Source organism: Bactrocera neohumeralis, chromosome 6, assembly GCF_024586455.1.
Source record: "Bactrocera neohumeralis isolate Rockhampton chromosome 6, APGP_CSIRO_Bneo_wtdbg2-racon-allhic-juicebox.fasta_v2, whole genome shotgun sequence".
NCBI lineage: Eukaryota > Metazoa > Arthropoda > Insecta > Diptera > Tephritidae > Bactrocera > Bactrocera neohumeralis.
The window spans coordinates 66,909,036-66,926,654 of record NC_065923.1 but is presented as its reverse complement, the minus strand read 5'-3'; the positions used below and the strand labels follow the sequence as shown (position 1 = coordinate 66,926,654).

General features: G+C 32.2%; 2 protein-coding genes across 3 annotated transcripts in view; one reads left to right on the top strand and one right to left on the bottom strand.

Annotated features, from left to right (window-relative positions):
• Nucleotides 1–9,112: 9,112 nt before the first annotated feature.
• Nucleotides 9,113–17,619, bottom strand: part of LOC126761726 (echinoderm microtubule-associated protein-like CG42247) — a 102,209-nt gene continuing 93,702 nt past the window's right edge. The window contains exons 1-2 of one of the 2 annotated variants that reach the window (XM_050478101.1): nucleotides 11,136–11,260; nucleotides 9,113–10,524 (exon numbers count right to left, since the gene is read on the bottom strand). In XM_050478101.1, coding sequence (XP_050334058.1) covers nucleotides 9,215–10,524; nucleotides 11,136–11,190 — 1,365 coding nt within the window. In that variant the 5' untranslated portion in view covers nucleotides 11,191–11,260 and the 3' untranslated portion in view covers nucleotides 9,113–9,214. Of the gene's footprint in view, nucleotides 10,525–11,135; nucleotides 11,261–17,619 lie in introns of those variants that run through there. The other variant, XM_050478102.1, reaches the window with a different exon arrangement.
• On the top strand, nucleotides 11,615–13,831 carry LOC126761727 (uncharacterized). The gene is made up of 2 exons (XM_050478104.1): nucleotides 11,615–12,861; nucleotides 12,921–13,831. Exons 1-2 carry the CDS (start codon nucleotides 11,623–11,625, stop codon nucleotides 12,933–12,935), a joined length of 1,254 nt encoding a protein of 417 aa, XP_050334061.1. The 5' UTR covers nucleotides 11,615–11,622; the 3' UTR covers nucleotides 12,936–13,831.

Sequence of the window (17,619 nt, the reverse complement as noted above, 5' to 3'; positions counted from 1 at the left end):
TGCTCCCGAACTTAGCCCTTTCTTACTTGTAATTCATCAGTTTGCTTGGCAACTATATGACATAGCATATAAAAAATTTTGTGAGATAGTTCAACATTGTCTTAGAGCGTAATCTATAATAAATGGTGTAAAAATATCTCATCAATTTAAAACGTTTTCAATACAAGTGCTGATTTTGTTCGGTCATTTTGTATGGCAGTTATATGCCTTAGTAGTCAAATGAATATTGACTATTATTTCCTATAATCGGTTCAGTTTCTTAATTACTATACAAACTTTTCTATAATAATGTATGCTTTACAGTATTTTTATAATTTAGCACCATTTAAAACGGTTTGCGACTTTACTAATGCTTTCTGTATTCAAATACCGACTAAATGTAGGCTAAAATTTATTTAGCGATCATTTCCAAAAGCAAGTTTTTGATAATGCGTATTCAGCAGCACTAAATTATTATCGGACTTTGATAATAGTTTCTGTATTCAAATACTTTTAAGCGGGAGTCAAAACTGACTTTATTTAGTTCATTAATAATTCTTAAAGTAGTGCAATGTGTCCCTTTTTTCACAATAAAAAATCGTACTCTACCTCTCGGTCATATTTCCATGCTCTTTGAGTTATGTTTTCAAGAAATTGTTATTCTGTTTTGCCTTTGATATTTAGGAAATATTTTAACACTTCTAAGGCCAACTATTTTTCTAAAAATACGTCCAGAAAATGTGCTTTAAAAATCATAAATAAATATGTAAAAATGTACTTGTACTACTAAACTCCTGTGTATTTGGAATCACATTCTTGTTTAAAATATCCTCTAAAAATAAAGTTTCTTAAAGTCAGACATTTTTCACAATTTTTCTGCTTCTAATAACGCTATGTGACCCTCTAAGTTATTAGAAATATTGAAAAATATTTCCTTGATTTCTTGACGATGAGAAGTTGGTTATTTTCTATAGCAGAGAAATATTTTAAAGTGAGTTTTCTCACTTATTTATTTTTATATACATCGAGTTTTGATATCATAGTATTGCTTGAAAATTTATTTAAAAATCATTGGAATGGAATAAGTATTTGAAAACACCGAACGTGAGAAAATACATAGCACAAGTTTACCATTATTTTAGGTCACAAAAGATTTTAACCACATAAATATTACCTACAGGAATAGGAAAGGTTAGTTTTAAATAGGAATCAACCCGTTCGGATTTCTATAAAAAATTTTCTTACAAATCTTTCTAAAAAACACCTGATTTAATGCACATCAAAATTAAACTACAAACATCTTTGCGCACTTTATCAATACCAACATAGTTGCTTACCTTTTTCAGCATATCTATAAGTTTAGTAGATGCTTAAACCACTATATTTAGAAAAAGAAATTAGAAGAAAGTCTAACAAGATTTAAAGTCGTAACATGATGTTGCCCATTGCATATCTCAACTCTTACGCTACATTTGCAATTCTCAACTGATTTATAACGCACAGATAAAAATATAAACCAACAAAATACCTACACGATGCTTACTATAAGACGTTCAAACAAAGTAATAAATATCTTAACCAAAGCCAATTTTTCTTAAATAAAATACTTAAATATATAACAGAGTATTTTGTCTCCACCATATCATAATTTGTAATCCCGTACTCAAAAGAATCTCTGAAGCATATTTTCCAATTTAAATTTAGCTTTTCAATTCTGGCACACAATTTAATTTTACTTCTCAAACACATTTTAATTTAACTTCAAAAATTACAAAATTATTTTCAAGTGTGACTTAACTTTTCACCTCTCAATTCAGCATTTTACGCAATTGACTTTCCGCAAAGCGTTGTTCTCATTTGCACTTTGCCTGCGTTTGAAAACGGAAACTGCACTCTGACACGCTTACAATTAAAGTTTTTGCTATTGGTGTCGATGGCAAAAATCAGCAAATTCAATTAAATCCTATTAGAGTGCATATGTGTTGGTAAGCATGCACTTACATATATAAATGCAGCATGTAAATGTAGTTGGATAGGTGTGCGCTCTTGAAAGTTTGCTAACTGTTTGAAAAAGCGCAAGCATATGCAACAAAGTGAGCAACGCTCAAGTAAAACTTTTAACACTTAACGCTTAAAAAGTTGCAGGAAAATTAAAAAGAAATGGAAGCGAGTTTTGTTTCCATTTGAAAAAATCATTCAATAACTGCTTGAAAAATCAAATACTTAACTTTTACATAAAACTTAAAGTTTATTCATTGAAAATTTTTTATAATAGTTAATTGCTTATAGCTTATACAAAAGATCCGTTCTATAACATCCATTGAAGGCGCTGGCACTGAAAATTATAAAATAATAACATAAATAAGTGCATACTTTAGGGCGTTATATATGATCTGGAATATAAATTTGCATATATAATATATAAATATTTATATATACAAATAATTTCTTTTTAATATTTCTTGGACTCTTTCTTAAAATAATATAACAATTGTATTCCGCTACTCATTGCATAGTATTTCTCAAATAATTCATACCAAGCACCTAGAGGTATGCTTTCATTTCTACTTTTACAACTTTTTCGTTGTTACATATTATATAATTTTTTCGGTTTGTGATGCTTTCAGACGCCTATTTCGGAAAAACTTTAATAGTTGACCTATTATTTACCGTCACATATTAATTTGTCATACTTTTAGGTGGCAAATTTGCATTTTCACCCTTTCAGCTTTGACAAAACACCATCTGATGACTGTAAATACTTACGAAGTGTTAATGGATGTTAATAATTTTAAAGAGAACACGAAAATATGGTGATTAAAGATAAAGTACGGCTTTGTCATCATTATTGATGCTTGACGTTGATGTCACCAGTTGTTGAAAAGCTTTTAGTGACCCTTTTCTAAATATATTTTTCTGGTATATTTTAATGGAAGGTTGTATTCAAACGACAAAAGCTAAAAACGTTTCATCTCAAAAAAAATGTTTTTTTTCTACAAACATTAAGTATTTTGCCAAACACCAATATTCCGAATTATTACTCACAAGTTACTCATACGCCGTGGACGACAGGAAGTCGCACTTAAGTAGCAGTGACTCATTTAAAACTTGTTATAATATATACAAGACCCAAAAATCCCAGACAGCTCAATTAACTTATTAGAAGAAAAAAGTGTGGGGTACAAAAATTGCAATAACAACATTGACAACTAATTGCTGATGTCATTTAACTGGTCAACACGAAAACAAATGGCACTTAACACTAAATATTTAGCGCGAAAAGTAAAAAAGCAGGCAATGGAAATATAAAAACATTTGGAAAAGGGATTACAAAACCTCAAAAGCAAATTTTTTTGTTTGTTGACTTACTCGCGCTCCTTCTCATCATGTTTATTGACAAATTTTTATTATATATAAATATATATATATATTATTATTTGAATATCCGACATTCTCACCATCAGTCTTTAACTTTTTACATTTGAAAATAAATCAAAACTTATTTAAAGATCAGTTTTCGTAAAGATTGAGCCTGAACCTCATGAAGCACGTGCTGCTAGCATTTAATAGGAATTTCATAAGCGTTGTTAGCGAGCAAAAATTTTGTTGTTTTTTATATTTCATTTTACATTTCATAATTTTTATTTGCTTGTAAAACATTAAGAAAGTTACGACGAAATTGCCCAAGTCACGACAGCCACTTAAGTTCAAATTTCAAGGTAATGCCACAGCAAGGTGCATGCACCCGTTTAAAAACTTTTTGAAGAAGCACGAAAGCTAATAAAAGTGAAAGCGGGTAAGGAAAAGAAAGAGAAGAGAAAAAGTGCAGAAGCAAGTGCGAGAAAGGTGTGGAAAAGGTGAAGAAAAGTTGACCGTTGCGTTGCTGTGGAAATTTAAGAAATTACCTTGATTATGCATTTCACAGATTTTTTATTATAATCGTGCAACACACATATAAAAAATATCTATGAAATAAAAAACAAATGTGTTGAAAAAACTGTAAAAATATCTCACTCCTAGCTCACTTTATTTAACCTGCCACAGCGTTGCATGCGCCATTATAATTAAGTTACTGTGGAAGAAAACAAGAAGAAAAACATAAAAGAGCACATATAAAAGTTATGTGTAAGGTCCTCGACCTCTTTTCGGCTGCTTTTCCAGTTTATTTGTGTCAAAAAAAATATATGGCATTTCCACAGGATATTTATGACTTTTCCTGTAAAATATTTTCACCTCAAACACATACACACATACACGAACAAATTTATGAGCACATCAGAGCACTTAGTACCTCTAATACATGAATGAGGTTTCGCACAAATATACATATATATGGTGTATATACATTCGCAGTTTGCGCAATTGTTGCGAATTCGAGCATAAACGTGATAAGCCCCCTGTAGTTATCACTAAAATGCCAAGAAATCCCGTGATTACAAAAAACTAATTAACAATAATTCGCTGATTATTTATTATCATAATGTTAGAGGTCTTAATACAAAACTTCCTGATTTGTATTTACATAAATAGCGTTTATTGTTACTTTAGAATCATTGCTTTCACAGAAACTTGGCTGAAGCCCCACATTTTTGATAATGAAATATTCAACAGCGAATTCGAAAACTTTAGATATGACCGGCTGGACAGAAAGAGAGGTGGTGCCTTGTTTGCTGTTCATTCTTCAATTCCATCTGAAGAAGCCGATGTTCCGCATGCAGACTTCATAGAATTTAAGTGCATTCGTATTTGCACTAATAGTGGCCATATCTACTTAACTTTATCTTACATACCGCCTCACTCGGACATATCTGTATATATGCAGCAAGCCTAATTAATAAATAATGTTTTATCAATGGCTAATAATACTGATTCCATGATTGTTTTGGGAGACTTCAATTTACCGTGTGTATCATGGAAATCTATTGATGATTATACCATTTCTATTAGTACTCGCTTATGTTTTAACGAGTTCTTAGACGAAATGTCGGAGTTGGGTCATAACCAAATTAATTTAATTTCAAACGAATATGGTAAGTTCTTAGATCTAGTTTATGTTGATAACGCTTCAATGTAGAGCTTTGAGAAAAAAAATTTGGGGCAAAAAATATCGGAAAATTATATTATTTCTCTGATGGAGCCTAATCTAAGTACAAGAACAGATTCACTTTAGCATAGTTGTTGAATCATGAAGAAGATTTTAATTTACAAGCTGAATGGCATTTTTTGTCACATGTCATGGGAAGGGGGCTTGTGATGGAATCGGGGGATGCGTGAAAAGGCATGCACATCGAGCAAGTTTGCAGAGAGGGAACGCAACTCTAATAAACGAAAAAATTTTATGAGTGGGCAACGAATTTCTTTGAGAAAATATTTTTTTGTTTTAATGCGAAATAACAAACTTTAAACTTTAGTGACTTTAGTGATTTTTATAAAAACTTTATCAATACAGTTTTTTTTTGGAAAACTGTATTGAAGTGAAACTTCTTTGGAAAGTCAATGAAATCAAATTTAATTTAATTCAATTAACGTGGCGACACATTACGGCATGTCAAACCGATCAACAATGATCAACAACAACACACTTCAAATTACGCACATGCATAGTCGACACGAGAAATTGTCGCGGAGAAGGCACGCATAAGTGTGTGTGTGTGTTCCCGCTGTCATTCGCCTGCATTAATAAATATAATTAATGCAGTTTCTGTCAAGCATCTATACTCCTATTTTCCAATTTATTAACATTCATTAAATGATCTTGAAAACTCAATAATCAAACACTAAAAACTTCAAAATGAAAAACATAAAAGAACGTTAAGGCATAGCTATGCCTTACATTGAACCTGTATGAACTAGTAGTAGTAGTAGTTCATACTAGTTCATCCAGCCAGAGAACTTAAAGCATGCAGAAGGTGCAAATTGAATTCTGTATGATGTTCGATTTGACAGTTAACAGAGCTGATAAAATTGTAGTAAGGAATTCACCATTCTCGCTGCGATTTAGCAGAAATGAGCACGTTCAATGGCAGAAATAGTATATGTAAAACGACTGAATTCATGTGAGAATAAAAAAAGAGAAATGCTTTGAAGAAAAATATACAAAATTACACAGAAAACGTAAACAAGCATTCTCTGAGTCACATATGCGTGATTATTTTGTATTACACATTATATGAACCATTGTTTTCCGAAAAATGGTAAAAATTTTCATTTTTTTTTACAAAATCGAGAAAAATTAGGTAAAAATAAATTTAATTTTATTTCTCCTTAATTTTATTTTTTCATTTTTAAATAAAATAATATTTCAAATAAATTATTTCCACTATTACGAAGTGAAGATGTGCCAAATGAACTTCATTTCTTCAAAGAAAATTGATGACCTTCATAAAATATGCATATTCGCATTATTTCGTTATCATTTCTATATTTGTACCAATTGAATTTCTACGGCATATACATACATACATGTGTATATTTTTCTTTGGCAAATTTTTCTCTACACACAGTGTTGCGAAACCGGAATTTTTTGGAAATCATATTGCCTAAACTGTAATTTTAATTGTATCGATGAGAAACTTCTACAGATTGGTCAGAATGAAATCCCACACAGAATGAGTGAAAAAAAAAATTACACCGAAAAAAATTGTTTGGTCAAATTTTCAACAAAAGTAAAAAAAAAAAAAAGTTGTTCGAAAAATTTACAAAAAAAATGTATTTTAATTCTCCTTTTATTTCTGATAAATACCCTATGATTAGTTTTTTAAATAAAGTATAGGGTGGTCCGAACAAGAATTATAAACGTCAAATTTTCATGATTTTTCGATATTTGTTGAACAACTCTGAAATTTTATATAAAACCAAAATCTATTTCATTTCTTATTTGAAAGGTGGCAATAAAAGCTTTAATTTGATACCGCTTTGAAGTCAATAGCTTCAGTTTAAAGAGAGTTATGCTCATTTTTGTGGAGTGCTAGAATAAATGTAGAATAAAAAAAATAAGTGATTCCGAGAATTTCCGTTCTATTTCTATGGAATAAATACTGAGAGTGATATACTAAAATCGCTATAACTCCCAGGAGGGCAGGTATGGGCAGCTGATTTTTTCACAATTCGTTGAAAACAAATTATGTAACATTTCTGTAGTGGTTTGGAACTGGGACTCTCTGGGACTTTTTAGATATTGCTTACCTAACCCAAATTTAAAGGAAAAATGGACCTTTAGTCGGGTTTTCGCTCTAAAAAAGGTGCATATGAAAATGTCTCAAACAACATTCCTTTGTTTTACAGAAGATACTTGTCCGAAGGCAGATTTTTTTTCCGAATCAAAATATCTGTCACCAAAATCAAATGAGATCATTTTGAATACCGCCCTGAAATCCCCTCTTTTCGTGAAAATTTTGTATATTTGACTTCTAAAATCAATTAAAAATCAACGGGCCAACATAAAAATAAGCTTTATGTGTTTTTTGTTTACTTGGAATGTCTGTGACAAAATTGCATCATTAAAACCACTGAAGAAAATAATCGGAGAAAAGTTACTTTTCCACTAGCCGCAACACAGTGCGGCGCCTTTTTTTATGAATGAAACGAGGTCGCTTGTGGAATATGCGCCTGCGTTTATGAATGAAATCGTTTTTGTTGTAAAATTTACAACATTTAGGCTTCGCCAATGTGGCTGCCATATTGACTTGTGATGCTTCTGATATTTGACACAATTGTTGTTTTTGTAGAACAATGTTTCAATTTTTAGTTCACATGTGTACGCATATGTATGTTTGTATGCTTGTGCAATGTATACAAATATATGTACATATAAGTATAAATGAATGTATAGGCACATGCAGATTAATGCGCGCACATGCAATATATTGATAATTGATAAAATCATGATTTGAATTTCTGAACGCGCACATGCGTTTACATATATTCATATGAGCTGATAATAAGATTAATATGATAGACGATGTATTTACATATATATTGTTGTTATAAATTTAGTTTCGTTTACTAAGAAACATAGTTCAAAATTATTTATTAGTATAGTATATAGTATATAATGTAAAAATCAAATGAAATTATTAAATAGGCAAGTCCAAATTGACTGTAAATATTACTATACATGCATTCATACAAAATTATGCTCATATTATAATTATTTTTACATGCCAATATGGAAATGCCGACGGCACAACGCTAAAGCATACATACATATGTATAGTATGTATGTATTTGCATACATTGCGCCTCGCTAGTTGAAAGCAAAAATATATTTATGTATCTTCATATTCTGGAGTATGTGAGAGAGCTGTAATTGTATACATTTTTCGCTGTTAAAAATGTAATATCAAGGACTTATTTTTCTTGAATATTCTCTGCTTGGGCATACATTCCACGACATCATATGCCGAAAATACATATATTTATTTCTCTTCATATTCTCTGTTTGGGTATGTGAAGAGTTGTTAAAAATGTTAACTTTTCACCGCATGAGTTCTATGGTTGTGAGGTGAATTCCTTACTACAATTCTAACAAAAGTTCGCTGTCGAACCTGCACCTTGCCTATGCCTTAAGTTTTCTGGTTGAGGGGCGAGATGCCATGAAGTCGCATAAAAAAATAGATGTAAATTGCAATCAAAACAATAACACCAACGTCTAAGATTGGCACTGTACATTTTATGGACAACAGAAATAAAAATGTCATTTTGGTCATTATGCACGTTAAGTTTTCTTCATTATCTGCCAGCGCTGAGGCTTAGAGTCGCTTTGATAGTTGATCATAATTGTGCATATGCTAGTGCAAAGACCAAATTGTTTATGAATTATGTCTACTTTTTTCCTTATTATACTTTTTCTTCAACGTTTTCTTACAAACATCAAGTCCAGCCGATCGTATGAATGAGCCAAATATGTCGTCGACAATGCCTTTAAAAATTTGATTGTTTATTCTATGAAACTTTGTCATATAATAAGTAAAGCCCTCATTATATGCTTATATGATATACTAAATGATTACTCAGTGCGTAGGAACAATTTTTTAATTCATTCTTTCCTCCCTCTGTGAATATAATAATTGTTTTTCAAAGAAAATCAATCGAATTGCTGGTTATGAAAAAAAGCAAAAGACAAAGAAGCAAATAAAGTTATAAACTGAGCATTCTTTTATTGAAAATAAAGATACGAAACATTTTAAGACAAGTTGGATTGCGCTTAATTGAATTTTTTCCCAATCCTATTCGCTCAGAAAGGCTTAACATAATTGTCCCATATATCATTCACCAATTGCAACATATTTATATGGGGTTGCAAGTTGCTGATGGATTGATGATGAACGTTGCTTATGATCAATCGTCGAATTTCAGCAAACAAATTACTGTGATTTCTTAATAAGAATTTGTAGGTCGGTACAGTATTATCCAATGCGATGATCCGCCAATTTTCTTTGATTTCCACATTTTTCATGAAAGACGCTATGTCTGTGGCTCCATCTACCGTTGACGTGATACGTTCATCAGATGAAAAATACGATGTCGTGTCAACAGATCTCGAACCTTTTTTATAAGAAGCGCCCACACTTGCACCAAATGCACCATATGCCGCACCCAACTTTGTTTCTAAAGCGGCCAGTTCTTTTGCCTCATTCGAGGCACTTGATTCATTCAATGATTTGACGACGTCCAGTCGTCCTCCAAGAGTAAATTGATTCGTTACGTACCATCCGTAACGGTTCAATAACTTGACGACAAGTTTCGTACGATCGTACGATGATAAGTTTTTGTCGTCAACGATGGAATAAAGCTCCTCGACGAATGACGGGTCCACATCTATTTTTCTTTCGTCCACATACAATCCTGTTTTCTTGTTTAATAGTGAGACGACTGCATTGCGTGTTTTCTTTGAATTCTTCGACGTGGAACTTTTTTCTTTTGAATATTCCGCCTTCACTGATATGATATATGCTGATATTTCAGCGGAAAATCCATTTTGAATGGATGCTGTCGATTCTTTGGTATGAACCGTTTCGATAATGTGCTTTTCGATTACGACGCTTGGCGTTGGAGGATCTTCAACTGGCTGATAGGTCTTGTCGAAGATGACTGGCGACAAGTTGCCCATCTTGAAGAGACCCGTGCGATTGTCGATAACAAGACCTCTCGAAAATCTTCTCACTAATGCTTGTCGTGGAGTCCGTTCCACTCCTACAAATAATGTGTATAGTCGATCAGCGTTCGATACATCATACAATACATCGATTGCTTGACACAATGGTGTCGTTAGAGGTATAGTGGTGAAAGGCGAGACATCTTTAGGTGGATTCAAAGATCTTACGGATGCAGTATGTGAACTCAAAGAGATATGCTGTACATTTTCCAAGTAATCGAGAAATTGACCGACAGTTTGATTTTCGAATTCAGTGACGTTCAAATATAGAGCCGATTTTATTTGGACATCTTCCAAATCGAAAATCGAGAGTTTGATTATTTGCGGCGTAATGACCGAACAATGCCCAGGAATTGGAATAGTTGGTGGAGTTGGAACAGTCGCCGTATCTGTAACGAAAAAGATTTGTGAATATATCTATGTGTACATATATCAATTTCATTCAATCTATGTGTATATCAATAAAGAAACGTGTTCTGGTTTCCGTATTAATGAGAAACAATCGAAAATTCGTTTCAATTGTTTCAATGACAAAAATGTTAACAAATTTATATCGACGGTGATAATATTATCATTTGAAAAGTCAGAATCCTTATTTGACATAGATTATCTTGTGGAAGAACACTTCCTGCAAATCAAAGTAAACCTTCAGACATTTTTCCAAGAACTTTTTGTTCTCAAGGTTACTTTTCTGTTTGTTAGAAATAACATACTTGTTTTCACTGGTCAAAAATAATTGTTTTTTTCTAAATAAATTTTTAAAAAAATTTTTAAATTTTATGCAGCATTGACGTCAGCCATATTTTTCACCCATTTGATTTTTTTCAAGTTTGTATAAAGCACACTTGAGAGGTTTTGCAGCATAAAGGTTTAAAATTTAATAATCAATTAATTTCGAATTTGTGGTCTGCTTTGTATTTCAAAACTCAATTTTACTTTGATATAATAACCATCTGCGAAAACAGTAATCAATATCAATAACATAAATATGAACACTTACCACCAAAAGAAAACAAAAAAACCATGAATACAAAGGACAACTTTATGAACGACATTTTTTAATCAAGTTTTGCCTGCACTAACTCTCGAATACAAGTCAAGTCGTTTGACGAAACGATACTGAGCTCCCTTAAGCAAACGTTTGGTAATTTAAACTATTCCGATTTGAGTGATTATATTCAGATGATTTGTGCAAAAGCTTGCAAATGATTTCGAAAAACAACAACGCGATATTCGTAATCAGCCACGATCTGTGCGAGTGTACAATCAGTTCATATGAAAATAGATTTCTGAATAAAAAATTTAATTTAAAAAGAATCAAAGTCTTACAAGAACAGAGAAAACACTTAGCAAGAACACTTTATAAAAAGAAAATATATTACAAATACATAACTTGGAAGAATTATCAGCTGAAACTCACATCTTGGTTGTCCGTGTATAGCATGGAGAGTATCGCTTTCTGGTTATAAATTTGAGACACGGTGATCATGTTGTCAGTTTCGATTAAAAATTCTATCAATCAAGTTACACTTGAATCGGTTACAATGAAAATCAACTTTGCGTTGCTATCTTCCATGTTATTGATATTTGTTGTCAATTATTCTTGTGCGTCTGTCGTAATTTGTTTCGTAAGAAATGGTGTAAACGTAAACAGGACTTTTGACTCCGAAATAGTCACGTACGCAGCTGCACGCGAAAGTCTGGAACTGACAGAGGATGACATTTTTGTAGACAGCAACCATGCCATTGAGCGAAGTCAAGAAAAAAGGATGTTAGTGAGTGATACAGAGTGTAATGAAATTATCATTCAAAGTGCAAGGTCTTCCATAGAAGTTTGCATTGTAAATGATCATTGCAAAACATTTCACTTGGAAAATAACGCAAAGGTCAAGACCTTGCGCGATAAGTTGCTCGCTTCATTGCCAAAATATTACAGCGACGAAAAATGTGCCGACATTGTTTTTCTAAATAACAAAGGGCAAGTGATCCAGAGTGAAGACGAAATAGAGGTGCCATATCGAAGTATTGTGAAAAACGGTAGAATCGAAGCATACAATAAATTCATCGACAATACAAGCGAATTAGATATCACATGGCTTTTGTCCAATCATCGAGTGAAAGTGAACATGCTTATGTCATTGAGTAGTTTGCGATATTGGATAATGAAACCAAATGCTTGTCCTAATTTAAAAAGTAAACTGAATTTACCCGACAAGGCATTGTTTCCAAATGCTATCGACGATTTAGCACAAAATTGGTTAGCTAGAGACAAACGCGCGCAACTCCATCAAGTAACAAGCCGTAACGTGGTGAGTACTCAATGGGTTGCACCGTACGCCCATGAGGAATCATTGTCTATAAAATCTTATGCTTATAAGACTGAAAAATCGGAAATCCCAAGATTATACTACGTTAACGTCAACGAAAAAGATAAAGTAGCTTTTACCGGTTCACGAACTGATGAGTTTGATGATAATCATTTAACGCTCAAAATATCATCTCGGTCGTCAAAAGACAAGATACTTTTACCGTTAAAAGATGTCCGATCAACAAATAATCGAGCTGTATCCTGGACTAACGTCGTCATAGCAACAAATAATACTGCTGTTACTTTGACCGTCACATGGAACAATCATCAACCCGGTTATGCATACGATTGCGCTTTATTCGATTTCCGTGCAAACCATGAAAGGCATTATTTATTAACCTATTTTTCCGAAAATGAGGTCTGCGAATTCAAATATATTAATGATAACAATACTCTTTATGATTTGTTGTTCAACAGAGAAGTACTCATTGAAAATGGACAAGATCTTTCGAAATTCCGATACGAGCTAGGTGTGTCTATGTATCCTAATCGTCCTGGTAAATGGAGCTGTGATAAACGTAGAAAGAGAGAAACACAATCTATTGCCAATACTGACATACATCAAGATCAGATAATAATGGGCGGAGGAGGGAAGGGTAATGTTACGAGCAAGCATTTTTCAAAGAGATCTTGCGTGTCACACGAAGAAGAATATAGAATAGAGAATAAGCGATCATTGTATTTCAACGTTTTTATTTTTAAATCACAGGAGATTGCTGAAAAAATTATTGAAGATGTTGCCACATTTTGATAAATATATCGAATATCTTTCTCCATAAGTGTAATTTTTTGCTATTTTTACATTGAATATTAAAACTTATCAGGAACAACATTCAAATTTTGAATTATGAATAATGTTATCAGAGACTAAAAACAAGAACTTGAAAGAATTTGCAGTTTGCAATTTTTATAAAATATCTTAACGATTTTTGTCAACCGTTCTGCATAGAAAGATAGTTTGTAAAGTTTGCAGTTCGATTGAATTTCGTATTTTCAAACTTGAATACTTGATTATTGCAAATTGTCTTGTTAATTTATTTGATACGCAATTATTTGTTGTAATATGTACTTTGTGCACTAAATATTTATATTTTATTTTTCTTCAAAAGAGCTAACTAATCTAGTTCTAATGTAATAATGCATATAGGCATTGTGTAATTTCTTTTTAATATATGTATGTATTCATTTCACAGCTGTTTTCTTTACGCTACTACTTTTTGCGATTATCAGACCCATTCCGAAATGGTTCACAACACATTATATATAAATATGTATTGGACATTTTTTCCGCTGACAATAAAGAATAATAATGAGAATAATAATAATGATTTCAATGACTTATTTCTTACCGACTTATTAAACATCCATCAAAATGAGTTCTGTAACAATTTCTTTGCAAGTTCTCTTAATGTTTTGTGGATTAACATTATGTGTAGTCGCCGTTTCGACTATTTAAATAGTAAGTGAACATGACAGCTCCTCCAACATGCAGGACGATAGATAGTATTATGAGGTAATGCACCGCGACCTAGGGTCTATTGTGCCAGACGAGAGAACAGATTTAACTATCTCATGCCTGAGTTCAATACTGCGGAATGATAACAAGTCATAATTATCATGCATGTGAATTGTGTACTTTTTTAAAAATTCTCTTGTATCAGTTGCCGTGAAACGACAATTTTTTTTCAACTTAACAACAACTCCAGTAGCTAAAACGTTCAACCCATAACAAATATCTTCATCGTTAACTTAAAGTATGTATCATATTCTCTTTGACGGTTAACCTAACATTATTTGTTGCTCTATTTTATTCTACACATTAAAAACGATAGGTTAGCCAACACACAATAAATGATACAAACGAAAGAAATGTAGCAGTAGTCGAAACGGAGAATATAAAGAGAGAGAGATTGATTGATTGATTATGTATTTATTGCAATATTGGATCACAGATCCATTCTGCAGTATTAGAGTAGTATATTTTACAAATCTTTTTACCCGAAGAGAGTTCATTAAAAGATATTGCAAACTCAATAATCAAACCTTAAAAAAGTAGTTCAAACTAGTTCATACAGAGAGAGAAAGCGTTCCGCTTTCTGATTGGTTTACGCTAATAAGCCAAAGCCAATCACGCAAAATTGGGAAGGGACCCCTCGATACTATGGAAGTTTCACTTCCAAAATAGTTATCTCCTTTCAATTATGCCTCACTGTCGGACTTGAGACTAGATCTGTTTCATATGTGCTTTTGCATATATGCTTGCTAAGAACAACATACACTCGGAAAGGGTTTTTTCCAGCATTCTCACTCCAATGTTCTGTTGGAAAATTATGTATTCTTCAAGAATGGATCGAAAAATTAGCTGCCGGATAATTTAATTCAAATTTTTTGTCTTCAGAATTTTGGAAAATTGGCGTCATTGAATGGACGGTGAACGCCGTAAACTGAATGGATTGCAAGAAATAAACGACTTAACAGAAAGAGACGCGTGCCATTCAAGGACCGCAAAGCATGCTATATATGAATACTTCTAGTAGGCAAATCAATGCAGCGGGAAGTTAAAGTGCGTCTGAGAAAATGTAAATGTATCAATAAAGAAAAAGGAAGAAGGCGTGAAAATGATAGTGAACGCATTGAGAGCAAGTAGTTTCGATTGGTTTGAAAATGTAAGAAATGCGGAAAAAGGAGTGAAAGTAAGTAGCGTAAAGCAGATCAGTAAGTGCAATGAAAATAATAGTGCGAAACGAAGAAAAGCACTGTAGTCTATCTCCCGCCTTATTAGACAGAAGCAGTTTAAGTAAGTTCACTTTAAATATGAGGCATACAAATCAACTTAAATATGATAAAGAAACAATGGTGCCGTAATAAATTCTACAACACACAGCATTGCTACATTTCGTGGATGGCAACCCTATTCAAAAATATTTTGTTGAAAACTCATTTCAGTTTTTTTTAGCTTAATACCAATTTTTTAAATTAATGCATAAAATATTTAAAATATTAAATTAAATTTCCCGAAAAAATAATAATTGCTTAAACTTTTAAGTTCGATGCAAACTTGATTTATAGTAAATAAAATGAAAATATATTTTGAACTGGTGGCAATCCTATTCAAAAATTTTTTTATTGAAAAGCCTCAACTCAAAACAGGCTACAATTTTGGTCGAGTGACAACCCTGCTTAAGCATTTTTCTAGGTGATTATTTGGGTGCCCAATTCGTAGGAACCCCACTACTGTTTAGATTGTCAATAAAGCACTTACACTCGAGTACCACTTATAAGTTAAAATGCGAATTTTTTCGGATACATAGATTAAAGTTTATTTTAGTTTTACTATGTTGTGATCGTTACAGTTAAGATGATTGTATAAAAAACGGTTCCGAGAGTAATGAAATGATTTGTCGATTCCTTCCTTCGGTTTTTAAGATGTACACAGCGCCAGAGATCGGTGCCGGAAAGAAAACGTAAGTTGATATGCGCACAGGATCGTTGCGGTAACGCGTCGCAGTGCACAAACGAATGTCTTGTAGACGAATGTTAAAAAGCGAAAGTTGATGTGCGGCTTGGGTAGATCGAATCGTGTGAGCTTTCCCGTTGTCCATTCCTTTTGTTGGTTGGGTTGGGGTACAGTTTAAACTTAAAATAGGCTGCTTAAAAATTTTGATAAGAATATTAAAATTAATTTATAAGATTTTAGTCGCGTGGCAATCCTCCCTAAAGAACTTTTTAGAGCAACGCTGATACAATTTTTTCTGACAGAAATAATGTTTTAAGCTGTTTAGTTCGATGCAAATTATATTTTTGATAAATAACAGTAATAGTATATTTTTTAGTATATGAAAATATATTCAACTTTTTAGGCATATTAAAATACATTTTTCTTTACTTATTATTTATTTATAAATTTATAATTTTTTTTTTTTTAATTCTAATCCTTCTTATTAATAATTCCTTTTAAATCGGTGGCAATCCATTTGTAACTTTTCTAATTTTCTAGTATTCAGTTTGTACTAATTCTTCATTTTAAATGTTGTTTTTTAAAGATATAAAAAAATCCAAAAATTTATTCTGAAAAGTTTTCAAAAGAGTTTCAAAAGCTTTTGCCAACCAAAGCTCTTTGTTCAGGTTTTGTTTCAAATATGGGTAATAATATACTCAATTCATGAATACACATTTACTAGGAGGTAGTTACGAGCTTAAAGTGGACTCCTAACTGTAGCTATCTTACGTAGGTCTTTTATGCCAAAATTCTCAGCGGCAAGACCCATCAAACATTTGGTGAAAAAATTATATAAAATTATTTTTGATGCCCCACTCGTTTTGTTTAATTTATGTATTTTGAAAAATATAATTGTGAGCACCTTGGCGCGAAGTCTTTCAGACATTTTCCACATTAGCTAAGAGGTGTTCACTTTAAAAAAGAGTAACAAAAATATCATGGTAACTCACTAGTGATATAAGATATATAAGATGTCAAGTACTTATGTTGGTTGGAGCTGTCAACTTTTTTCAACTTTAAGGGTAGGAGAATCTCTTAATCGTTTTACCCCTTTTTTTTTTTTTTTTTTTTACTTTTAGGTTAGGATTTCGAAGCTTTTCTTGCAGCGTGACTTTCTTATTTTCTATATTACTTTACTTTAGATTTTTCCCCCACATTTACTTCTACCTGGCATACATCTCGGTACGTAAGTCCTAAGTGTTGAAATGTTGGGCGAATGAAAAGTGAAGGCACAAAGTTGAAAGCTGCTCAGCTACAAAAACAAAAATTTCAACAGCCAAAATAAAGAATTATATTAAAGTTTATAATTTTTAAATGTTACTTGTTAAGAGTAGATAAAATAATTTTTTTATTGGTAAAGAGTGAGTCTGTTAGATCAAATGTGCTGGAATGAGAATTCAAACAATGACATATACGGCGGAATGGTTCGTTTAACTGAAAATTTGTTCTAGAAAATTTTAAAAGTAAGGGTCTAAACTGCCTGGTAGAGCGAGCGGGAACGTTAAAATTAATATCAGATAAGAGAGATGGGCTACAGACTGACCAATTCATGAGTTTTACAAGAAATATTATACCAAGCATCTCCCAACGACTAGCGAGTGTCGGGAGATTTATATG